Raw genomic sequence first — 25,268 nt, 5'->3', positions numbered from 1 at the left:
TCCTATGCTACTGACAAATACATCCATCTCTACCTCTTTCTATCTCTCTCAGATACTTTCTCTCCCTCCCACACATATGTTCTCTATCTCAGATACTTTCTTTCTCCCCTTCTCTCTCATATATACATGCACTCCTTCTCTCTCCCTCAAACGCTTTTGCGTCTCTCTCTCTCTCTCTCTCTCTCTCTCTCTCTCTCTCTCTCTCTCTCTCTCTCTCTCTCTCTCTCTCTCTCTCTCTCTCTCCTTAGAAAAGGACAACGCCTAACTCAGAGAAAGGATAAATTTATAGGGAGGGTTTATCATAAATGGATTCCTTTCCTGACGTTAGTTAATCTCACTTTCACGGCTTAACGATGGTAACAGACTGTCTTCCTCTAAGGCCAAAACTACCATAAAATAAAATATTTCTGGGTAGTTTAGTTTTAAACAGTTTCCCTTCCATGTGTCATTTTTGAAATTCATAAGTCGAAAAGTGACGTTTGCTTCTCTTGAAAATCAACTTTGCTTCCCTTTTATCCTAAAGGATGAGGATAACTTCATTATTGTTGATCATCAGATGGTGACTGAAAGGGAGCGGAAATTGACTGAAAGAAGGAAGGCAAGAGTTAGGAAACCTGTCTAGGCTGCTCAGTTTTGAAAAGAAATATGAGACATTGAGTCTGGAATGTTATTCTGATGGCGTGAGATTGGTAAAAAAATAAGAATGAAATAATTTGTAATATGCCGAGGATCGTTGTACTTCGATAAGCTACTTATTTTCTTAGAGAAAATTGATATATTTGACACTTTACAGTTATACATTTCAGTATACATCAGCTTTGTTCCTATTTATGCGCATTTGACACGTCGATATTCGGAAATAAATTTGTAAATGGGACATTTATACATACATTCAATATATATATATATATATATATATATATATATATATATACACACATACATACATAAGAGCCTCGATGCCTAGGTCGGTAGAGCAGCCGCCTCGGACTTCATAGAGGTCTGTGGCGCGGGTTCAAATCCGCAGCCGACCGGTCAGAGAGGCGGGCACTTTGCTATCCGTGTAGACACCCCGGGATTATGCATGTAAACAACGGATAGGTTTGCTGAAAGCAAATGGGTGTTACAGACTAATACACATAAACAAAGCCACTCCAACATCTTCTAAGCACATAACAGACACCTCACACGTCTCGAACTGTCGACCTAACCACTCAATTCTCCTCGCTGCTGGGAGAAAGGGAGCTGGGGATTTGGTATGGTACATGTACAGATGCGCTACAGGGGTCTAAGCGATGTCAGGCAGGGCAGCCGGTTGAGGCTACGGTCTACCCCAAGCCAAATCAAAGCCCTTCAAAAGAAGGCATCGTGCTTACCCCATGTAAAAAATGGGAAAAAGCACGTTAAACGAAGAAGAATATACATATATACATACAATTATGTGTAATCTAAAGAAAACAGTGCCTAAATGCAGGAGGTGAACTGGAGCAAGACAATGTCAGAGAAGTAAATAGCTAAAAACTGCTGCTAGGCGCCGAAAGGATGCTACAATGGCCCGTAAGTCCTGTATACCGTCTTCTGTGCAAGATGCACTTGAGGCTATGGGGCTTGCACCTCTCTCTCTCTCTCTCTCTCTCTCTCTCTCTCTCTCTCTCCAATAAGCGTGCCAAGGTCACGTACTTTTCCAGTTAAACTAGAAATTTTCGTATTTCCAAAGCGCAGAAGGAAACTCAAAGGAAATAAGAAGTTTACCAATTTCTTGAGAAATACTAACAACCAAAAAATAAAAAATACAGAAAAATGTACAAAATATAGAATAAAACCTTCATCCCAACATTTCAGGTGGGCATAAAAAGACGCATAATAAACAAACAGGCAACAGAAGATTAAAGGCTAATCTTAATGGATGAACCCCACGAAAGTGAAGTGTTAACAGTAATGCAATTAGTCATCTGACGTTACCTGACGCACATGTATGGTTCCATTACACTTGAAAGGTACATAAATGGCACAGAGAGAATTTCTGATGAATGATCTCATCCCCATGGGGTGAAGATTACCAAGTCGAGGCCTCCCCTTTTTCAATTATGATAATGTTGGTCCTTGTAATCATCATCATCATCGCCTATAAAGCCTTGTTCTCAAAGGGCCTCTGTGAAATTCCACCGCTCAAATCTTTCCAGTGCTTTGACTTCCACACATCGCCAATAATTAACAACTTACAACTTCCCGTCTCATAGCTCTCATCCACATAGGTCTGGGTCTTCTAATTCTTCTGGTAACCTCCGGAGCCCAACTGACACTAATGTGTCTCTCTCTCTCTCTCTCTCTCTCTCTCTCTCTCTCTCTCTCTCTCAATATATATATATATATATATATATATATATATATATATATATATATATATATATATATATATATATATATATATATATATGTATATATATATATATACATATATACATATATACATATATATACATATATATATATATATATATATATATTTTATATATATATATATATATATATATATATATATATATATATATAGATGTGTGTGTGTGTGTATCCAGGCTGCTACCTCAATTATGTCATTGTCTGATGTGTCAAGTTAAAATGGCAAGGAGACATAAAGACATAAAATCCATCAGTTAATGAAGACACGGACAGGTCTTTAAGAAATTCTGGACGCCTACAATTTACGAGGTTTGTTTTGAACAACCAATTGTGTCGCTGTGAACTGAATAAGAAAACAGGTCGAAGAATTCGAAGGTCGTTCAAGGGAGCTCAGAGGTCCTTCAAGGTCAGGCTCAGCCTTCCGGAAGGTGAACTTCAACGTCAATTTAACTTTAGGAAAGGAAGCGTGACTTGACTCCGAATGGTCAATGAGTTTTACTTAGAGCTGGTCTTCCAAAGTACCTTCAAAGTACTAAGTTTTAAAAATATAGGAAATACAACCATAAAGAAGATGCATTTTAGAACAAACTCAAAATGCATCTTCTCTAACCTTTCATCCTCGTCGTATTAAAAAGTGTTTGTCATGAGCAAGATTTCTTTGACAAAATAATCCCTCGATGTCAAATAGACCAGTTGAATTAAAATCTGAGGAAGCCATAGCCATATGATATATTTTTGGGAGTTATTTCTTACGAAAGAAAAGGAAGCCTAGAATTCTTACGATATCGTACAGTGGCTCTATAGAATGGTGACAACTGTGGTCCTTCATATGAATCCAAGTAGTCAGTGTTCCCTTATTTACAATGCTTACTTTGGTTTTCACTTGTGTTCGATCCACTCACGAACACTGCTCTGATCTCTTCGGAATGGTGAATTAGATTTCCACCAATATTTTTTTTTTATATGTCTCCTCGGTTGCATTTTATATTCCAGGCTTTCGTTTTTGGGGTACCCTAATGACACACTTGAGTTTAATCCAATCGTGTCCACTATTGTGATTCTTTTGTGGATAGTAAATTAGATTTTCAACAATAAATTTTTGTAGATAGGATGAATACCCCATCCTATTTCATGCACTCAATAGAGGATTTGACAAACGTTAAACTAAATTAGAGAACATGCGGAAATGGAAGTAGGGTCATTTTCCTAAAAAGCCGACAGGTAGATGAATGCATATTGAATGAGTGACGAAGGACTCCAACGAAAGGATTCCTCCAGAGAACGGAAGCTCCCCCAGGAAATTTGTCTAGGAAGCGACGTCGCAAAAGCATGAAATATAATTTAGTACCCCAGTGTTCAGCGATATCGCCGGAAATGGGAAATAATAGGGAAGCTTCCGGATTCTGGAATTGGCAGGAGGGTTTCGAAACTGGTGCATTGTATGCGTGGGTGAATATGGCCAGCTTCTCGTCGTAATGCACTCTCAATGCATTACATCTATAAGATAGGTAGTGTACTTTGCGTTACTTTCTTAGATTTTGCTACGGTTAATGGGTCCACAGTGATATCCAGTGTCAATTCGTGTATGTGTGTGTATATATATGTGTGCGTGTGTATATATATTATATACATACATACATATATATATATATATACGTGTGTATGCATGCATAAGAATCTAGGTACATTATATCAATAGATTTAAATAAATTTTATCATTTGGGTGATATAAATAACAAACATGTCAAGCTTCTTGCTTATGGTGATGCAACTGGAAACCCAATACCTTTACATATCCCCGGCCTGAAAAAAATAAAAGCAAGCTGCGGGAAAATAATGAATAAGGCCTAACTCCAAAGAAAAAAAAAAGACGATGAAAAAATGTTGGAATAGAAAGAACAACGAAAGTATGGAGAGGGTTCCAGAGCAAGGGGGTAAAGCGAAGGAAAAGTCACCGAAGTGAGTAATCCGAAAGAACACCTGAAGGTGGTATTCGTGTTGAAGTTTCATTTCAGTGAATATTCCTTTTTTAAAACATTGTTATAATTATCATTATTATTAGTATTACTAGAACACTGGTACCCATTCAATCGGAAATGTAACTAACGTACAAAGTAAAATCGTGTATAATTACTATTTGTGAAAAACAGGAAAAATATGAGAGAAAAATCATAGAATTAAAGATAGGTAAAAAAAAAAAAAACATAAATATAGACATAAATGTACAAAAAATGTCATCTGTTCGTCGAAAAAATAGGTGCTAAGGTGAATGGTTTACTACTGCGCATTTATTTTTGCACACACATAGACAGACGTTTGTATATTATATGTATAACATTTACATCAACACACCAAATAATTTATATGTACACTCGGCAAGAAAAGTGAAGATACAGTTTTCATTAGATTTCGTTCATCGAATTTTAATTTTTTTTTCTTACAGAAAACACATAATCTCGGTAAATTTACTCTAGAATATGAAAATACAATGCAAATTATATCATATATGTTAAATCTGCAAAACAAAAACGTTCAGATACTTAAAAACACGATGCATGTCCGAAGTAATCAGAATTTCTCAGATGACTTCGTTCATAGAGATCTAAAAGATAGTGTGTGGATATCTCTGTGTAGTACTGTTTATCAGAACGGCAATATTTACTCGTTTTCCGTTATGGACAGGCTTATTATTGCATCATCATACGAGGTAATGATACTTTCTTTAATTTTTACACATTCATCTTTGTATTTCACGGTGTTAAAAGTCAGCTGGAATTAATGTCAGTAAATGTTGTGACAGCTACGGTAACTTGACCAAATCTATTTAAATCCGCAAGGGCGTTCTCTATGATGTATGGAGCACTTCGGAGGGAAAACACAAGTAACTGGATGTTTCTTGACGTTGCCATAGTTTCTCTCTCTCACTCTCTCCATTGCTAAAACATACTATACAAATATAGTATCACTCAATCTCTAAAAGGAAAAAAAATGAAATGAGTAGCTCTACATATAGGCCTAGGCTTACACGACAGCAATCTCTCTCTCTCTCTCTCATTGTAACACTGCATTCGTTCCTTTATTGTTCCCCACGTTTTTCCTTGGACATTGCTCATATTTAACTCTTGATTTCACTATGGAAGATCGCGTTTCCGATTATGCAGAGCATTCTGTTCATTGTGGTGTCATAAATTCATTTGTGTAAGGTTACTTGGTAGGTTATGTCGAAAAATGTTTATTTTGCTCAGAACTGTCGCTGCAAATTACAACTTGAACGAATACTGTGAAGATTACTACTGCATTTAAGTATCAATGATGTCAGAATCGTAGAATATGATTGAAAGTTATAGGAGGTGGTCAAGCAAAAAAAAACACATTAAGACTGAAACTCCTCCCCTTTCTAAAGTTGCCAGATGTCGCATTATTGAGCAATATATGTCCGAAGATTTAAGAAAACTGTATCTTCACTTTTCTTGCCGAGTGTACATCTGTGTGTATATGTATAAACTTTACGCTCTTATCAGCAGGAGGTGACTTCGACACGGAAACAAGTTCTGAAGAGGACAACCAGCGCCGTCTTCGCCTTCAGAAGGCAGCCAGCGAGAGCGTTCCTCATGATGGCGACAATCTCCCTCCTGCAAAGTAAGTCTCAATTACTCTGTTGGCACTTGCGTCTCACTGGGAGCCATTGCCCCTTGTGCCAAACTTCTAAGATTTACTGTTGAATTTCTAGAACATTTTTTTTAATTCGGTCAAATCGATCTCTGCTAACCATATTCAGTAGTTCCAAGAGTATACACTCTAATAGCAGGTTTATGTGTTGATTCCTTTGCTCTTTATATTTCGGAAAGCAAGAGATGTGAGTAATATCCAAACAAATTTCCTCATAAGGAAGAGAAAAAAAGAAGGTAATAGTAGTATAATGGTTATTCCTATGATAAAGATTCCGACACTGACGTAATATCGGAATTAACATCGGTGACTGCACATAATTCATTAATGAATGTCCCTCCATATGTAATGACAGACATATTTCACCATCCGCGGTGTTTAATGATTTAGGAAATCCAGAGGATACGAGAGAGTTCCCATTCAAGAGGAATATATAACTGATGAAAATGAGGATAACCCTGACGTGTACATTCAGTCCCAAAACTATGGGATTCTTTTTTTTTTAATGTTTTGTTGGCGTATCGAAAATCTAGCAAGCTTTTTTGGCAACACGTCACCCAAATGTTAGATAACTGAGCATCTGAACATCACAAGACTTTTTCTTCTGTAAAACAGAAACAAATTATCTAGATTTAATTAGCTGATTATTAATTTATACTTACGCCAGATAAAATTAATTGTGTCTGTAAGATCTTATTCCATAAGCTTAAAAAATAAATTATTTCTAGAGGTAATAAATCCTGTACAATGAACAGCTCTGATGCTGAAAGAAAATCTTTGAAACGTTCAAAGATGTTTCATGAGAGAAGCACTATACGAAAGAGATACCTTTCTTGAAGTTTCAACATACAAAATACATTTGACATAAATAAATTCTAGAAAATATATTTGACACAAATAAATCCTATTATAGAATTTTTGGTAGATTAGATTGCATTTTTAATAAAATGCAATAAATGAAGAACATGCATCGTTCTCCATTAGAGTTTTAAGGACGAAATATTAAAGATCTATATTTCTGAGGCCCATTGTTCAACGAGACTGAGGAAGATGGCTGCGTTTTACTAAGAAAACTGTTCGTAATTCTTATCGATTTGTAGCTCTGCAAGATAAAGGCAGTAAATATATTAAAACAACTGCGTTAAGATCATGGTTATCACAGGTTATTCGGGATTGCATTTGAAAATTATAGAACACTTAATAGAAACAGTATAAAAAGCTGACCCTGAAGCACATTAATGTTATAATGGAATGGAAGTGATTAAATTCAGAATTGTAGTTTCTTAAATGCCTTACTGAATATTCTATAACATCCGGAAGTTATCATGACAGAAATACGTAGTTAATTTCGCGTGAGATCTAATTTACTCGAAAAAAAAAAGGTTTTTATGGTAAACAAATCGTAATCGGTTTCCACGAGGAGTTAATCATTTGGAGAGGGTCGCCCAGTGATTTCTTTCACCGATTTTCATCCGAACCTTTTCTTATATTCTCGAAATATTTTATGAACACACAAACGAACACTTCCAACGCTGTCGGGGGTGAAACCATGACCTTATCACAGCTTCGTTGGCGGAAATAATTAACTATGAAGCTGTTGGTAGAAACGAGAAGAATGAATGGCGTAGTGACCCCTAAGAAGTGATTAATATTCAGTGCAGTTGGGTTAATAATTTGCAGAGCCCTCAAATTACAGAATGAGTAAATTTCATAAAAACAATCAATCTTATCAACTGTTTATACCTCTACATTTAATTACTTATTTGCTTTGAACGTATCACATTTCCGTCTTTTAGTAACGTAGAGTCTTACGAAAGTAAAACGTCATTAATCAATGAAGCAAGATGAATAAGGTACAGATAAACAAAATCACACTGAAAGTATATCCCCGTGAGGTGTACCGCATGATGTACCTTACGCGGGATACTGTAGACGGTACTAAATGCTCTTTGCGGCCCCATTCCACTTAGCTGTCCAGCCCCTTTAATTTACCGTGCCACGATTGTCCCCTTTGATTTAAGAATACAGTAAATCCCCCGGGTGAGCCATATGGATTGAGAAATGTTCGAAGTTTCAGTTACCTGAATAGCAGAAGAGCAATGGCGATGAGCAATACTTGCGAAGGAGAGATTCGGTAAGGTAACGGTCTATTGGAAACGGTTGGGATGATCCGAAGGGCCTATTTGTCCGAAGGTTTTTCATTGCTGGCTGTTCAGCCGAGGCATATCCTTCATGTGGGGTTTATGGATATTGAAGAATGATGGGGGTAGGTGGAGGGATTATTATTATTATTATTATTATTATTATTATTATTATTATTATTATTATTATATTATTATTATTATTATTATTATTATTATTATTATTATTATTATTACTGAGGAATAAAATGCGCAAAGACTGTGTTGTCCAGATATAATAAAAGATTTACTGAGGGACTAGGAGTGCCTGCACAGACCCTATTATCACAAAAAGATTTTTATCTGTATAGATCTTAGATTCGCCATTCCATTGGCACTGATAATCATACCAGATATAAAAGTAATAATACCATGAAAAATGGGGTAAAATTATCATTAACTTCCTATGTAGGATTCCAAACAACACCCTGCAAGTGTTTGACAAAGCAGAAAACATATAAAAGAGAAGGAGAGTAATATACAAACTTAACATGAAAAACAATTAAACATTTCATATATATATATATATATATATATATATATATATATATATAATATATATATATATATAATATATATATATATATATATATATATATATATATATATATATAGTATATATATATATATATATATTATTATATATATAAATTTCTGACTCACATCAGGATCGAACCCAGGTCTTTCAACTGAAAGACAAGACCGCTACCAACCAAGGCACACAAGTCCTCGACTTCCCGACTCAGCAGTGACCCAATTGACAGCATTTCATTCGGATTATCCCTTCTGAGTGAATATGACAGAAATATTCAACACACATTCACGTATGGAACAGAATTTAGGTAATATATAATGGCAGGGGCAAAACTGACGCAGGTAAAAATAACACTAGTAAAAATGGCAAAAGTGAAAAAATAGGAAAAAATGACACAAGGGAAAAAATTGGAAGAAAATGTCATATAATGTTTTTGGAATTTAGGATACACTATAGGAAAACATTAGAAAGCTTATATTAAAATTTAAAAATATATCGTATACCTTTCATTTTTTAACATTGGCAAACACATTATTGTTTTACCTCAGTTTCTTAATATAAATTTTTTATTGTTTTACCTCAATTTTTTGCCTCGGTTTCTTATTATAAATTTTTAAGTTTAATATGTATGAAAAACAATAATATGAAAAGTGTTTAGACATGAGAACATCGTTTTATATCAACCTTTAAAAGCAGAATTGTGTAATTAGAATCTTATGTTGTGACCAAGTCCGCGCAACACTTGGTACAGGTTTTTCCTTCCTTCTTAGACAGCATACAATAGAGCATATAAACCGAAAAGGTCCACATTACGCAATATATACAGATGGATCTAAATCAGAACATGGAGTAGGATATGCTGCAGTGTCCCAAGACAAAACTTATCAGTTCTCTCTTCCTAATGATGCTTCTGTATTTACAGCAGAATTGTATGGAATTGCATCGGCTATAAAAATAATTAAAGAATCATCATTCAATAATTTTGTGATTTTCAGTGATTCAAGAAGCGCTATAGAAGCTATTCAAAGTTACAAATCAAATAATAATATAGTACAACAAATTAAATTATATCTCCATAAATTATATAATAATGGAAAAAATGTAGTAATATGTTGGATCCCTGCGCATGTAGGGATCAAAGGAAATGAAGAAGCAGACAAAGCAGCTAAAGCAGCAACTCACATGACAAGATCAAATGTGAATATCCCTGCTACTGATTATGTAACTCACATAAAAATGGGTATCATAAATAAATGGCAATATATATGGGATGAAGAACCTGAACGTAATAAACTGAAAGAAATAAAACCTAATGTTAAAAAATGGAGTTCATCATATCAAAGAGAGAGACACGCACAAGTAATTTTAACACGCCTCAGAATAGGCCATACTCGTCTGACAATGGGCACTTAATGAGCAGCCCACACGGCCCGGCTCCCGAGTGCTCAGAATGCAGAGTAATAATAACGGTCAGACATGTGTTATGTGAATGTCCAGAGTATGACCGACAACGAATGTCTACTTTTGGAAATAGGTCAGTGAAAGAAATTTTGTCAGAATCTTTCACATTTTCAATCATTCCAATTTTGATGTTCTTGAAGAACTGTAATTTAATTAACAAAATATAAAAATAAGTAAATAATAAAAATATGAAAATCCTTTTAACATTTGAATTTTACAAAAAAGAATTTTTAAAATTTTGTTTAATTTATATTCTGAATTTTAATATACCGTTTTAGTATGTATGTAAGGAAGTCTGAGTAAATGTATTTATTGTATGAGAGCATGTGCCTATGTGCAGTTTTTAATTTCATTTTAATTCATTCATCTTAGTATTGGATGATCTATTGGGTCCTAGCGCTTGACTTCAGGCGTAGACCAAGTATTTTAATCAAATCCTTCGGGCCAGCCCTATGAGAGCTGAAAGTCAGCTCAGTGGTCTGGTTAAACTACTTTAATAATAATAATTTCCTTCCTTCTGTGTAGTCTATGCATAATTTTTTTTAGTCTTTGTTATAGATCAACATATATTTTCTTTGTTTTATTTCTGGGTGGTTCACCAACTGAGTCCCTTGCTATCACTGCACTCACAACAGCCTCTTCCTTCTGAGTCGTTCTTATTAGTTTCCAGACAGATGGGTGCTGGTAACCAACAAAGGGTAAAATTTGTTCCACCCTTCACATCAGGTTGTTGGTTCTCGGACAGTCATCCATGGTAGCTTGACTGATTATGAAATTTAGGTCTAGAATACCATGTACATTCCAAAGTTCTGGAGGAAATCTTGCTGGAATGCGCCGATGGTTCCATCTTCTTCTCAGAACATATATACCAGACACATGCCTTTGGTCGAAGTACGCTAGCAGGGGAGCTGCCTTTTCAGAACATCTAGCCTTGAGTAACTGCATTCCTGCTGGAGCATCTTCAGCTGGTAGAAATGCCAATGAGTCAATCTGTCTACAGATTTGACGAAAGTACTCACTCTCTTTGTAATGGTTGGTAAGGCCAAGGTCCTGTATTTTTCTCAAAGTATCTTGAGTCAGGTGGTAGAAACAACCTTGTGTGCGTATTTCCGGTCCAAAAACATTGATGATAGCCTGGATGATTGCCTGTTCGAAGTCACCAATTATGGTTGTTGAATCTGGGTAAAGGTCAACCCCGTGGCAGCGATCCATGACTGCTTGCAGCAGTGTTTCATATGTATCTTTTGTTTTATTCTGCAGACAAGCAAAAACAATAGAAACTGCATTATTAACATATGGGACACGTAGTACACAAAGCTATAGAGATCCTAGTGGAGCCATTGCATAGTTGCCATCCATTAGTCATGTATCTGCAGAAGCAAGTAACTGCAGTGATTCATCAGAACCAAACGCAATGATGCGGTTGGCAGTATCTGGTCCATTGTCGAAGAACAAAAATGGTTTGGGCTCGGGAGTAGCAGTTGTACATTCTCCAGTAAGTTGCAGATCCTCAAGTCTTTCAGGTACCTGTGGGTAGAGTTTTTCTCTTTAGTCACGCAAAGTTCTCTTTATGATGTCCTCACTTGGAAGTAACACCTTTGCTTCAGATGGTAAGTCATCCTGTTTACCGCTGTAAATCTGGCTAGATTTATCTGCTGTTTCTGCTGCTTTTCTCTTTATGTTGTTGATACATTTGGTGGCTGAAATAGCTGCATAATCAGGAGTGTAGTTGTGGTCATCAGCCGGTACAGGCTGGTGGTCATGGTGCCTTTACAAAAAGATGTTCTCTTAACACATTTCCATCTGATAGTAGTTGATCTTACAATCTGTTTTGTATACATGTACCCTTGGAAGCAAATCTTCTCTTTTCCTTTATTACTCGCTATGACTTCATGGTGGGGTTGTGACAGAGCCACTGACATCAATGGTGTGTGCTTGACGGCTCCAGAACAACTGAATCAGTTAACTAATCCAGGAGTCAACTGCCCTCTGATTACAGAGAGTTACTGGTTTGGTATTTCTGTTCAGAATTCCCGGGCAGCTGAACCACTTACAACTGAACCAGAATTCCCCAATTGAACCAGGAGTGAACCTTTGATTAGAGAGTTACTGGTTTGGTATTTATTTTGTTCAGAATTTATTAAATACATAGCGTGAGCATTGCAGTTTTTTCTGTATAAACCCTCGACTAATAGTGAAATATATTTTTTTCCCTTGTGCCATGTTTTCCTATTTTTTCATTTGTGCCATTTTTACATGTGCCATTATTACTGTCCACCATATATGAAATATAGTGATGAAAATTTCTTTCAAACCTATTTCACAGCCTTAAATTAAATAAACTGAATGTAAAAGAAACTTTCATGAATAAAATAGAAAGGCTATTACATTACAACAGATGCATAAGTAAAACACACACTGACACAAAAATATGATAAAAATGCCCTAAAACATCCAGAACTATTCAGAGCGGCGCAGCTATTAATTTTAAGTAGAAACAAAAATAAATGCTACATCAATCAAAACGATATTCTACCCAGAGCTGGTTTCTGTTGGTGTTCGAAAATTGCTTCCATTATGGTCTGGGCCAAGCTATCAAGAGAAGTGTCTAGAATGGAGAGGTTTTCTCTCGACACTGGGTGATGTTCACTTTGGGAGTGATCCCTGATGTAGTACTACGTGAGGTAGTTCTCCCATGGAAATTTGCCAGTTATTGGAAGAACTGCCGAAATGCTCAAATTATTTCGTAGGATTGTGCCCTTCATTTTTTCCGGCATGTGATGCAACGCGGCGATCACACTTCTATTTTTAGGTAAAGTTTGGAAAAGATCATATAAAAGGATGTCTTTAAACCTGAAATATTGATTTGTCAGTTATCACGAAATATTGATTTGTCAGTTATCACAAGTAAAAATCCTCAATTGTATCTGTGAAGTCTGTTTCCCCTCATACCTTTCATCTATCTAAGCGGTACATCTCTTCAACTGTACCTAGCAATATTTTTGTGATACAAAGGAGTTAAAGATGAATATTCTGAATGATAGAAAGAAAAAAATAAAACCACCAAACAAACGAACATGAAAAACAGTAATTATCGGTCAGGTTCCTTGTTGAACAGTTCGTCCGTTGTACAAAAGAAAATGGGCTGCATTAGGCCTCCTCAAACGTCCAATTAAAGCCTTTGCACAGAAGGTAGTAGGAGTGGTGAAAGCAAAATCAAACTTAATATATGATACTAACAATAACCTCCTCTTTGGGGATTTGAACCACTAACCACTGCAGTATAGAAGGCATAAAAGGAAAGGAACCTAATATGTAACTGCATATACACGGAATCATCGCCTTGTTTTGTTTCCTTGTGTGTTTGGTGTAATGGGGGCTAATGAAGTCTGATAGATTTCCGAAACAAGACATAACAACAGCGATGGAAAACGACGCAGGAAACATAATCAACAAATTATGTGACTTACATAACAAATCTGAATAGAATTTTGTGTCAATTAACATTCACTATGAGCTTATCGTATGCCCACGTATTATTACTGCTAATAATAGAAAGTGGTGTTAATAATTTAGTAACTGCACTGTTTAGACTTAACTATAAGTACTCCCACGTTTTAGGAATATAGTATTTCCTATTAAAATTGTTGATACAAGTACTTCCATGTCTCAGAAATGTTATAAGCTACATTAAATAAGAAAGCTGACAGTTATAAAAGGTACATAGCTATGAGTACTCCCAAGCCTTTGATCCATAAAACACAATATTCTAGAAAGAAAGTGATAGGTGTATAGACTTTAAGTAATCACAAAAATAGAAGCAATACCGAAAGTTAAAGTTTTACAAAATTAATCATGTCGTAAACAAGCACGTTATCGCTGCAAAAATTATTTTCGTCACTATTTTATCCACGATGTTTTCCAGAAGCTTGATCGTTTTAGAGGAATTAAGAAAACTTTTTGCCTGGCGCATAAGAAGTATGGGGAAACTCAGAGTTAAAAAAAAATACATCCTTATCACGATATCTTGTAAGATGATGTGACTATTGCTTACCATATTTAATACGTACTTCAAGAATATAGTTTAAACAATGTACTATTTTTATTTTGCCAAATGGTACATTTTTCGTTCAGTCTGGTTACGATATATTTCTTAATATTCCCTTGCAGTTCCATCTTATACATTAAATTAACCCTAACAGCAGAATGAAAGGCACACAAAACTTTCACTTACCATTCTATAAGGGTAGATGTGGTTGCGTTGCACACTATAGACAGTATTTAAGGGGCCTTCGTAGTGACCGTTCAATCCTAGATGCTTTGCTTTCTGTCTTCAGCTTTTCACTTGTTTCCTTTTGGTTTCTTCCCACCTGACTGTCCAACTCCCTTAACGTCACCTTTCTCCAAGTTTCACCTTCAGTATCCTCAAGATGAGACAATTGTTAAAATACTTAATAATAATAATAATAATAATAATAATAATAATAATAATATAATAATAATAATAATATAAGAAGGAAGTAGACCCTCTTAAACGAGTCCTGTTAAATAGGATAGCTGCACAATTCAACTCAAATGATGCAACCATCCTATTTAATAATAATAATAATAATAATAATAATAATAATAATAATAATAATAATAACTCTACTTATCACAATATTTTTCTTTACAGCAGCCCGAACCCGCCTCGTTCAAGAAGTGTGTCGCCTTCACCGTTCCGATTCGACTCGTCCGATTCCGCGGGCGGAGGCGGCGGCTCTGACGACCGCGCGTCCGATAAATCACCTGTCTCCCCTGGTAAGTATTGACTTGTTAGCAATTTTTCCTTACTAATCTGACATGGATTTCCTTTTTCCCTACTAATTAGGCATACTTTTTTCTTTGTTATTATTATTTTTTCTTATGTAGGGCGGAGTCAGACGTTTGGCATAAGTCAGCTTCGGGGCGATTTCAGTGTCTGCAATTCACGTTCACTTTTAGACCTTCAATTGAAACATTTACTTTTCGAATCTCGAACGCGATATTCTGTTTGTGAGAGAGAGAGAGAGAGGACATGGGTATATGCATATGCAGTATATTCCGGCATAAATACAAAGCTTACAAAATTACAGATTTGCATATTGCGAATCTTTATACATCACTTTAAAGGGTCCACAAAATGAAACTGATAGAAATAGATTCCTCCACCCTAAAGAGAGAGAGACAGAGACAGAGTTGAAAACAACGATTCTGTAATCGATGCAAAATCACTTAATTATTGTTTGTGAATTACCAGCCCTCTGGAACGCCTTTGCCTAAAGGAAAACTTTCCACATCTTAAATTTCACAATTAATGACCAAAGGTTCTCTACATTTGTGGCTATATTGAGTATAAAATTCAAGGCTTTATATTGGATTTGTGGCTTTACATGAGATCTGCCTAAATAAATGCGCTTAATAAAATGTTCATTCACTGAATCAGTTGCACTCGTTTATACAATCTTTTTTTATTTTAGTCTGTCAGTTATTGGCTTTTCATAAAAAAATTTAATGCTTCTTTTCATTCAGTGATTGAAGAAACTACAAAGTATGTGTGACTTTTCGGAAAAAAACACCAAAATTCAATTCTCATAGGTACTATAATTAAAAAAAAGTAGTTTTAAGTGGAACATAATGTTTAGACAGGGGTAGCAACAGAAACTAAGACTTAAACGCAGATGATGCTGTTGTAATCAACAAAACCCCCACAGGATTTACAAAGCTAGCTTATGAGAGTGCGTCGTATACCTACAGAATAAATTTAGGAAAAACTGAAATAATGAGGGTAAAGGATGCACACGGGACAAATAACACTAGGTTCGGAAAGGAATAATAAGGTTGAATCTTTAAAATATTTACGAACAAAGATATCTAATACAGATTCATGTAAGCTGGAATATCGTGAAATACTCAGAAAGACAAATCAAACTATAGGCCTGGTGAGTAGGAGTTGGATATTGAACAGACTGAAATTGCATACAAAAGTAAGGCTAGTCTAGGCCATTTGTATTACTGTACAGACATGAATCGTGGTATGACGATGAAACTATATCTAAAAAATTATGTCGATTTTCGAATAGAGGTTTAAGAAGAATGTTAGGGGTCAGATGGCAGGATAGGGTTAGAAATGATACTATGAGGGAAATTACTGAAGGTCCGAATGTACATAAGATAATGATGAAGGGGAGATGGAGAGGGGAGGCTGGGGATAAGTGGAGATTTGTGAAAAGTGAAGCAAATGAAAGAGGTGAATGGTGGAATTTCAAAGGCCCCCGCCCTGAACGTTGTACGGCGTTGGAGGCGAAGATGATGATGACAAGATTTACGATAATGTTAACGGTTTGTGTCCTTAGTTATTTTAAAATGCTACTTAATCCCATGGCTTTAAGTAATTTTAAATCAAAGACTTGCGAAAATCTATTTTTTTTTTTTTGTTTACGTTTAAAAATTTTCTAAAATTCTTGGCCGCAATCAAAATCTATCGTCTTTTCACGGTCCGGGCGACGCTTCGTTATTCATACATGTAGTGTAAGCCCCAGAGACGAGTCTGGTGTGGCAGAGTGGATGCTGATTTTATTATGGTGATTTTCCTCGTGCCTTGCTGGAAGAGAGAGAGAGAGAGAGAGAGAGAGAGAGAGAGAGAGAGAGAGAGAGAGAGAGAGAGAGAGAGAGAGAGAGAGCTGACAAACGGAAATAGGTCGATTGATATCGGAACAAAGGCTATCAGAAGAATAAACAGACTAATGGGCCTGCGCAAAATTGGTTAAACTGACCAAATGCCACAGACAGACAAACGAAGAGAGAGAGAGAGAGAGAAAGGTCAGAAAGACAAACAGAAATAGGTCGATTGATATTGGAACAAAGGCTGCCAGAAGAATAAACAGACTAATGGACCTGCACAAAATTGGTTAGACTAATCAAATGCTACAGACAGACAAACAAACGAAGACAGAGAGAGAGAGAATAGCAAATTAAAGAGGCTAAAAGATAAGGAGAGTCAAACAATGGAGAGAGAGAGAGAGAGAGAGAGAGAGAGAGAGAGAGAGAGAGAGAGCAGGCTTAATATTCTGTTGATGACATGCCAGTACGTGAACATATAAGTACATATTCAAAACTTAATGCGATGTCCATTTTTTTCCACTGCAAATAGAACGGGACCTGCCACCATCAAAAATATTCATAATCTCCAGTACTGTTCAAGCTTCTGGGGGCGTCTAGGGCTGATACCATGGTTTTTATCATATAAATTATCCATCTAAAGTTGCCATCTTTCCCCTCCTCTTTCTACTTTTACTTCGTTATCCAATTTGTGTTCATTTATTAGCTTGAATAGTCTGAGCAGTAGGCTATTTGCCGCTGTTAAGCCTTCTGTTTTGGCAGGGATCACCCTCGAGTCAACAGTGAAAATATGACTACGGCAGTGTCGTTTTCTTGCGTCTTCTTTAACGCCACCCCACCCCACCCCCTCACCATTCTGATCCCAGTAATTGGGAAAATTTTTTCGTAATAAAAAAAGTACCGAACAGTTTAGCTTTTCTCCTGTTAAAACATAATAGCAGTAATCTCACCTATAGAATACACATATATTCTTTAAAATAATCAAGATTTTTTTTCCTGATTTGAAGAAAATGGAATGTCACAAAAAATAAGTATTAATGATTAGTAAGGTGTTTAACAAAGGAAAGTCCAGCACTTCTAACCTGTGAAAGCTAAGCAACGAATAATGAGTAAGGAAAAGCCTTAAAAATGCAGAGAAGAAATTTTATGATTAGCAACTTGCATAGTTTGATGCGCTTCATGGAATCCATGGTTCTCTCAGAGAAGGATGTATTTGGTTTCTGGTGGATTCAATCCCTTTTCTATTTGTTTACTTTAAAAGAAAATATATTTTTTCTATTGTTTGAAATATGTCCTATATGGGTTAATAGTGTCCCATAATCTGCATCTTCGAAATCAAATTGCTGGAAATGAACATCCCATTTTACTAGCACTGGCAATTACAATTTTGTCTTGATTATGTTAATTATGGTGATTTGGGTAATGTCGTACGAAACTTATAGAGTTTAATAAAAAAAAAAGTTATATAAGCCTCCCAGGTGTAAACATATAAACAAACATAAATCAATCGGTGTTATATATATATATATATATATATATATATATATATATATATATATATATATATATATATATATATATATATATATATATATATATATATTAAAGTGCAGACACGTACAAACATGAGTAAGAAACATAAACTGGTCTTTAATATCTTTAGCCCAGAACACCGGACTCTTGAGCCACTTCACGAAATCTCAAGCGAGGCGTTTAATGTTCCTCGTGAGCGGTAGGTCATTTTGTAAGTGAATATCTCTTTGCTTACGATAGAACGTTTGTTTGGTAGTTTTTTTCATATTTTATATATGGCTAGTTTATTATGTAATTTATAAATCACATGAAATAATTTCATTATATTTGCCTAGCATTTGAATTATCAGGAATTTGAGGAGTGTTATCAAGTAAAAAAGAACCTTACATTTTCTAATGAGAAAAAATTAAATTAATTTTGATTTTCGTAACAATTGCGTTTACTGCATTCTAACGTAAGTCATACGTATGGATATTTCATGATTCATATTTTCCCGCTATTCCCTTTTTGACTAGTGGAAACTAAAAGGTTTCAGCCCCTGGAGTCTAGATCAAAGGAATGGTAATTCTTTCTCTCTCTCTCTCTCTCTCTCTCTCTCTCTCTCTCTCTCTCTCTCTCTCTCTCTCTCTCTCTCTCTCATGTTTCCTAAATACTCTGGCATATCATTATTGTAGTAGTAGTAGTAGTAGTAGACTGAATAAGCCATTTTGACTTTATGAAAGATTCTTAAAAGCTATCTTTCGTTATGGAGGAAGGGAGATCCGCTTTCTAATTAATTGGTGTCTAATTTATTCATTTATGTGTTTAACGATTTAGCAGAAATGACAACACACACATATATATATCTATGTGTGTGTGCACATGCATACATTATATATATATATATATATATATATATATATATATATATATATATATATATATATATATATATATATATATATATATATATATATATATATATATATATATATATATATATATATATATATATATCGATAGGAAAAATATTGTAATAAGACTATCAATGATGTATTCTTTTGTGTTTTTATCCAGCGCCAGTCCATCTAACCACCTCCTCCCATATTTAATGAGGAAATCGGCAATTCTCTTCGGATTCACACTGCTCGGTGACTGTTTCTTTCCATTAAATCACTTTGGAATTTTCTTCTTGCTTCTCTTTCTCCCGAATCGTATAACCTTCGTGGATAGGCTCCAACACTTTTTATTCCTTCCATTTTACTCTTTATTAATTTTTTTCCGGGCGTAGACTGGTTAAGAGTTTTATGTAGCACAAATCGGTGGCCTTTGCCGTTGGATAATTTAAAAAAGAAGTCTTTCTATCATGGATGTGAAATCTCTAGCGAGAATAATCTACCTTAAGCTTTAGTTTCTGTCAGGGCCAAAAAACCCTTTGACGATTAAGAATTTTCGTTACTCAAAGTGAAGCTGTGTATCCCCCATTGAGGATATAAAGTTAAAAAAAAGTCAAGGTGAATCAATAGTTCCTTTTGACGGTTACAGATATGCGCTATGCGACTTCAATCCGTAAAAATGCTTTTTGACAATTAACAAAAAAAGGTTTTTTCTCCTAGCGAATCTGTATATCTTCACAAAACTAAAAGTTCCTTCCAAAAGAATTTACAGTACAACGCTAAACCATCCTTCCTAAAGGCTGTCGAAGTTCTAAGCACGTCTTCTTCTCGAAATGGGGGCTTTGTGATAGGAATAAGAATTTTCTATAACGAGGACTGGATAACATCAGCAGTAAGTCAATTCTTATTTCTTGGCTAAGCAGACCTGGCGTAATATTCTTATGATTATGTTGGACATACTGTATGTGAATTCTTCTATATTTTTATGATTATGTTGGACATGTGTGAATTCTTCTATCTTTCTTTGCCTCTGTACAAATGCAATGTGAAGGACTTTCCGTTGCGGTTTGTTAAAGTTATGAATGTATTAAAGCCATCATTCGCAAATATTCAAGTATTGCACATTATTCCATAATTTAACCAGCCAACTGAACCGCAAGCAATAAGTTATTTCGTAGATCACTTCAAGTTTAGTTCCTTAAATATCTGTTTTGCTGGTAACAGAAATTAATAAATTATTCAGGTTATACTGATGTTCATATTTTTACTTATTGGTTATCGAGTCACCGGATAAGGTATTAGTCTTGAAGGCAGGTTTCAAAATCATATTTCACTAAACTCGATTATAATATGCTTCCCCTTGCAAAAATCTTGCAATCGTGATTAATACAATTAATGACAGTCTGAAATTACAGGTGGTCATATATCTTTGGTAAAATATGAAGTATGGAAGATGCAACGATAATCCTACTTCCCGTCAGTTTTCTCCAAAAGAAGTTTTGTTCTTAATAATAACGAGTTTCAAGGTTTTCCTTGTAAGGAGGCAAAAGTAAAGCAAAATTATATAAAATAGCAATAAATGATCACAAATAACCCCATCTTAGTCAGTATCTTATTTTCCAAAGTTCTTACTTCCACAATTGTTACTCGTATTAGTAGTAGCAGTAGTATTTTGTTAGTATATAGTTATATAAATGTATGCAAACGTAGGCTGTATATTTCCTGTATCCCTTTTAAAAACTCAGTTTTAAATCCAATTTTTACAGCTTATCCCTAAAATTCGAGTTAGCTTTTATATATACATAATGCTTGCATAAACGTGTAATAAGTTATTAATCAATGTACGAAATTTGGTGCTGACTTCAGTTGTACAAATAATTTAAGCTTCAGAAGATGATTTCAAAGTATAAATTAATCATCTAAATCATATACTGTGAAACCATAAAAGCTTTTTAGAATGTTCTTTCCTTCTGTCGAATCTCTATTACAAATATGCTGCAGTAACTCCATGTATGTATGTATGTATGTATGTATATATATATATATATATATATATATATATATATATATATATATATATATATATATATATATATATGTGTGTGTGTGTGTATGTGTGTGTGTGTGTGTGCGTGTAATAAGGAAAACAGATTGTTAACACCCTTGAAATGTTGGTAGCCGTGGGTAAGCAATGGGACTTTCTCTTTCTCTCTCCCCCTGTCTCTTTCTCCCTCATGAAACTACGGTAAATGCACTATATCTAATGTGTGTACATCAAACCTGGTTTACAAACATAACTTATTCTGCAAAACTAACATAAGGCAGTTTAAAAATGTGATATGATAATAGAAAATTATTGAACCACTTCCTAAACTCTTTAACCAGTCATAAAATGATAATTAAAGTGTAGGATAAATTCCCAACTCCCATCCAGTTACTAAGTGTTCTCCATTTTAAATTTTCATGTCTTTATGTCTATCACCAGTTCACTTAAGTGGTCAAGTTCCTGTGCATGACTTTGCATGGCTAACTATGGCTGTCCAAGCTTCCAAGAGCACTTGCATGAAACATCTATAGAGAGAGAAACATCTCTCATTAGACTCAGTCTGTGACACTGCACAACACCACAATATAAATGATAAGAAATGGTAACAAAATACTAGGCCACTAAATGTGAAGTTATTGTTTATTTTCAACACTTACCCTTCCAGCAAGGAATTTGGTCCCAGAGAAAGTCCTTCTCACTTGGCTCCTCCAAATCGAATGTATGGCTTTTTCACAAAAGCCCTCAACACTTACCCTACAAACCGCTTTACATATCGGACAAAGTACAATAGTCTTCTCCACGACACACCCATATCCGGATCTAAACCGGACAGAGCTTCTTGAACATTCAAGACAAAATTCTGACAGCGCTTCCACCCACGGTTGTCTCCAAGTCTTCATGGTGACTTTCGCCCAGCATAGGATGCTGAGTTTGCAGATGACTGGGCTTGCAAATACCATCCACCTGTATATTCGCTGATTATCGCAAAAACATTACATGTGATGTATTCCCGAACTCTTGGAAACATACATATGTAGATGTACAGTATATGAAGTTACTGCAGAACATTTGTAATAGATTCAACAGAAGGAAAGAACATTTTAAAAAGCTTTTATGGTTTCACAGTATATGATTTAGATAATCAATTTATACTTTGAACTCGTCTTCTGAAGCTTAAATTTTTTGTTTAATTGTAGTCAGCATCAAACTTCATACATTAATTAAAAACTTATTGCACTTTTAAGCAAGCATACCCTTATAGTGAGTTGTAAGAGTCGGTTTGTAAAATTATTGTTCAGCAAATTTATGAAGGCCTAAATTGTTGAACAATTAAGTCGAATACTTTGGACTTCACAATGGGCCGTCAAGATATCTTTTTCTTAGTGGCATAAGTATTTGAATTCCTATAAACTTGAATAATTCGAGTCTTTTTGGTTATTCCCCTTATTGAAGGCTTTTTGTGAATAACGGTAAAGATTCTTTATAAAGTACCTTACTTTCAGTCTTATTTAGAAAAACTATTCCTCCCGAAATATTTTATAAGCAGCACTACTATCATTATGAAACATTCGGCTTCAGTACATTTCTCTGAGACGCTAAGTAATTTTTTCAGTTAACATTTTACGTATTTAGATATTACTTTACATAAGAAGTTTTCTTAGAATACCCTAGTTCTTCCCATTTCAATTATACAAGGAACATTATGCCACGCAATATTTCCCAGGGTATAATCTTATGTTTTAGTCTTCTCGTTTCCCTGCAAAACGTTTAAAAGGCAACAAGACGTTATCATCATCAACAGAAAAAAAATTAATAAAAAATAATCTTTATTATCCCCGACCATGGCCTCTTCCATTTGTGGCACTTCATAAAGTCAGGAAAGAGGTCGTTTGACGTCGCTGTCCCTTACGTGTTGGGGATGTAATTCCGTTAATGAATTTTATACGGCTTTGTGTGAGAACCGTGACAGGCCGTGTTAATTATATTTATCCTTTTTCTTGGGATTGAGGTAAGTATAGGAGCTCTTTATGAATAATAATAAAAAGGAGTTGACACTTAATTTATTTTGAAGCATTAATTAAGGGACGCGTGTATTCCTCCAAAAACGTGACCGTTAATTTCTCAAAATATTGCCTTCAATGTGCTCATACATTTTGCCTTATTGCTCAATATTTCCCCCCTTTCACTAAAAACTTTCATATAATTTCCTGACTTCTTCCAGTTGCCGAAGGCTCTGCATGGGGCAGTGGGCGCTCGTTTAAAACAATTCTATTGAAAGGATGTGAAGGGAATTTTTAGAAATCCGCTTAATCCCCTGAGAACTATTGGAACCGTTCTCTTGTGCTCTGACTGTCGATTGTTTTAAGGTTTTTGGACGCACAGAAACCTTCCCCTTTCATGAAACCAGTGAAGGTTGAAGCACCGAAGTGTTGCCTTTACACTGGTATCTATAAAAACTAGTTTAGCTCCCTGATTGGCAAAGAAGATTCGCGGATTTTGGTTCAGAGCTGAGATCAACCGTTCATTTTCCTGAGAAGTGAGCTTAAAAAAGAAACAGGGGAATAGTGATAAATGAACAAGGTATTTTTTATGACTTAAAATGCCGTTCATTTAAGTATGTGTTTATCTATTTGTTGGCTATCATTACGTATTCTTAACTAAGTTTTTACTTCCTTATATTCTCTCTTTTTTACATATATGGGTAGTGGGTTCTTTGGTAGTCTGATTAGTTCCATATAATTGTTTACATATTTTTTGTGTAATAACAATAATAATAATAATGAATTTAGTTTAAGACCGCTATACTTCCCAGTATCTTATGTAAAACGATGCATAAGCATTTCTTAAACTACTTCATATAATAATTCTTGACACATAATAAAATAAAATGTCATCCTCAGTGTTCAAGATATTGAAATCACTTATAAGACTAAAACTCCAAGAAGTAACCCAGTCTAAATAATAAAACGAGTTTTATAAAGCTCAAAGATTCTCTAAAGCATAGCTGTTTAAAATGTACTTTTATTTGATTCTCATCTCACGAAGACAGGGAACTAAGACGTAAATTAATTCTCATTAAAAAGCTGGAAGGTACATTAAGCTACATACACATCAAAAAAACAAACTATCCATTTTTGCTTGCATAGATCTATTCTGTTGCGAAGTGGTATATTGGCATAGCATCTATTGATTTCTGTAAATACTGTGTTATTGGATGAAGTAGCAGGGTAGTTTAGTCCAAAGTAATTGATGTATGGAATTTTAGCGCTAATAATTTTATGATGTAAATTATATGTATAAATTTCTTCTGTTCCATCGCCAGGAAAAATGATCTAGGTTTTTATATGCGTTTTCTTTTTTAAAATGCACTGAATAAACTTAGAAAGCTATCATGAATGTTTGACATACACAATTACTAGAGACATTATAATCATGTTCTGATCTATTTGTCCTTTAACCTTTGTGTTCGTTATTCTCTCTCTCTCTCTCTCTCTCTCTCTCTCTCTCTCTCTCTCTCTCTCTCTCTCTCTCTCTCTCTCTCTCTCTCTGCTACTTCTAATCCTCCTTCTATTGTATTTTCTGTTTCATTGTAACAAAGCAAATTACTTTTTTCGCCGTTGCCACTATGTAATTAAAGAAAGTTCAGCGACTGTGCCTCATTAAAGCCAAGATACCCCGTCCGAAATTGGCCTCATAAAGAACGCAAATTTCGGTCATAATTTCCAATAAATTACGGAAGCAGCACTTTAATATCCCCGGACCAGGGCTCAAAAAAAAAAAAAAAAAAAAAAACACACACACACACACACACACACACTTTCACTTGTTTCACTTCATAAAGTGCAAGGAGAGGTCACCGTAATATTTTTCCTTCTCATATGGTGGGGATGTAATATCCTTAATGAATTTTGAGAACGGCTGCAGGGAT

The 25,268-nt window shown here is 35.1% G+C and overlaps 1 protein-coding gene and 1 long non-coding RNA gene across 12 annotated transcripts in view; one reads left to right on the top strand and one right to left on the bottom strand.

The window, feature by feature from the left end:
- Positions 1 to 25,268, bottom strand: part of LOC136852500 (uncharacterized) — a 108,979-nt gene that overhangs the window by 29,803 nt on the left and 53,908 nt on the right. For 3 of the 5 annotated variants that reach the window (XR_010857166.1, XR_010857168.1, XR_010857169.1), the window contains exons 3-5: positions 14,897 to 15,273; positions 14,480 to 14,669; positions 5,911 to 6,032 (exon numbers count right to left, since the gene is read on the bottom strand). This is a non-coding gene — a long non-coding RNA (uncharacterized lncRNA). The remainder of the gene's footprint in view (positions 1 to 5,910; positions 6,033 to 14,479; positions 14,670 to 14,896; positions 15,274 to 25,268) is intronic. The other 2 variants (XR_010857167.1, XR_010857170.1) reach the window with 2 other exon arrangements.
- The window catches only part of LOC136852496 (rabphilin-3A-like), a 483,103-nt gene that overhangs the window by 426,718 nt on the left and 31,117 nt on the right, over positions 1 to 25,268 (top strand). For 6 of the 7 annotated variants that reach the window (XM_067127163.1, XM_067127168.1, XM_067127167.1 and 3 more), the window contains 2 exons: positions 5,922 to 6,039; positions 14,921 to 15,045. In XM_067127163.1, the coding sequence (XP_066983264.1) occupies positions 5,922 to 6,039; positions 14,921 to 15,045 (243 nt within the window). The remainder of the gene's footprint in view (positions 1 to 5,921; positions 6,040 to 14,920; positions 15,046 to 25,268) is intronic. The other variant, XM_067127164.1, reaches the window with a different exon arrangement.

Source organism: Macrobrachium rosenbergii, chromosome 25 (assembly GCF_040412425.1).
Source record: "Macrobrachium rosenbergii isolate ZJJX-2024 chromosome 25, ASM4041242v1, whole genome shotgun sequence".
In the NCBI taxonomy this organism is placed as follows: Eukaryota; Metazoa; Arthropoda; class Malacostraca; order Decapoda; family Palaemonidae; genus Macrobrachium; species Macrobrachium rosenbergii.
This window is presented reverse-complemented; position numbering and strand designations above follow the sequence as displayed.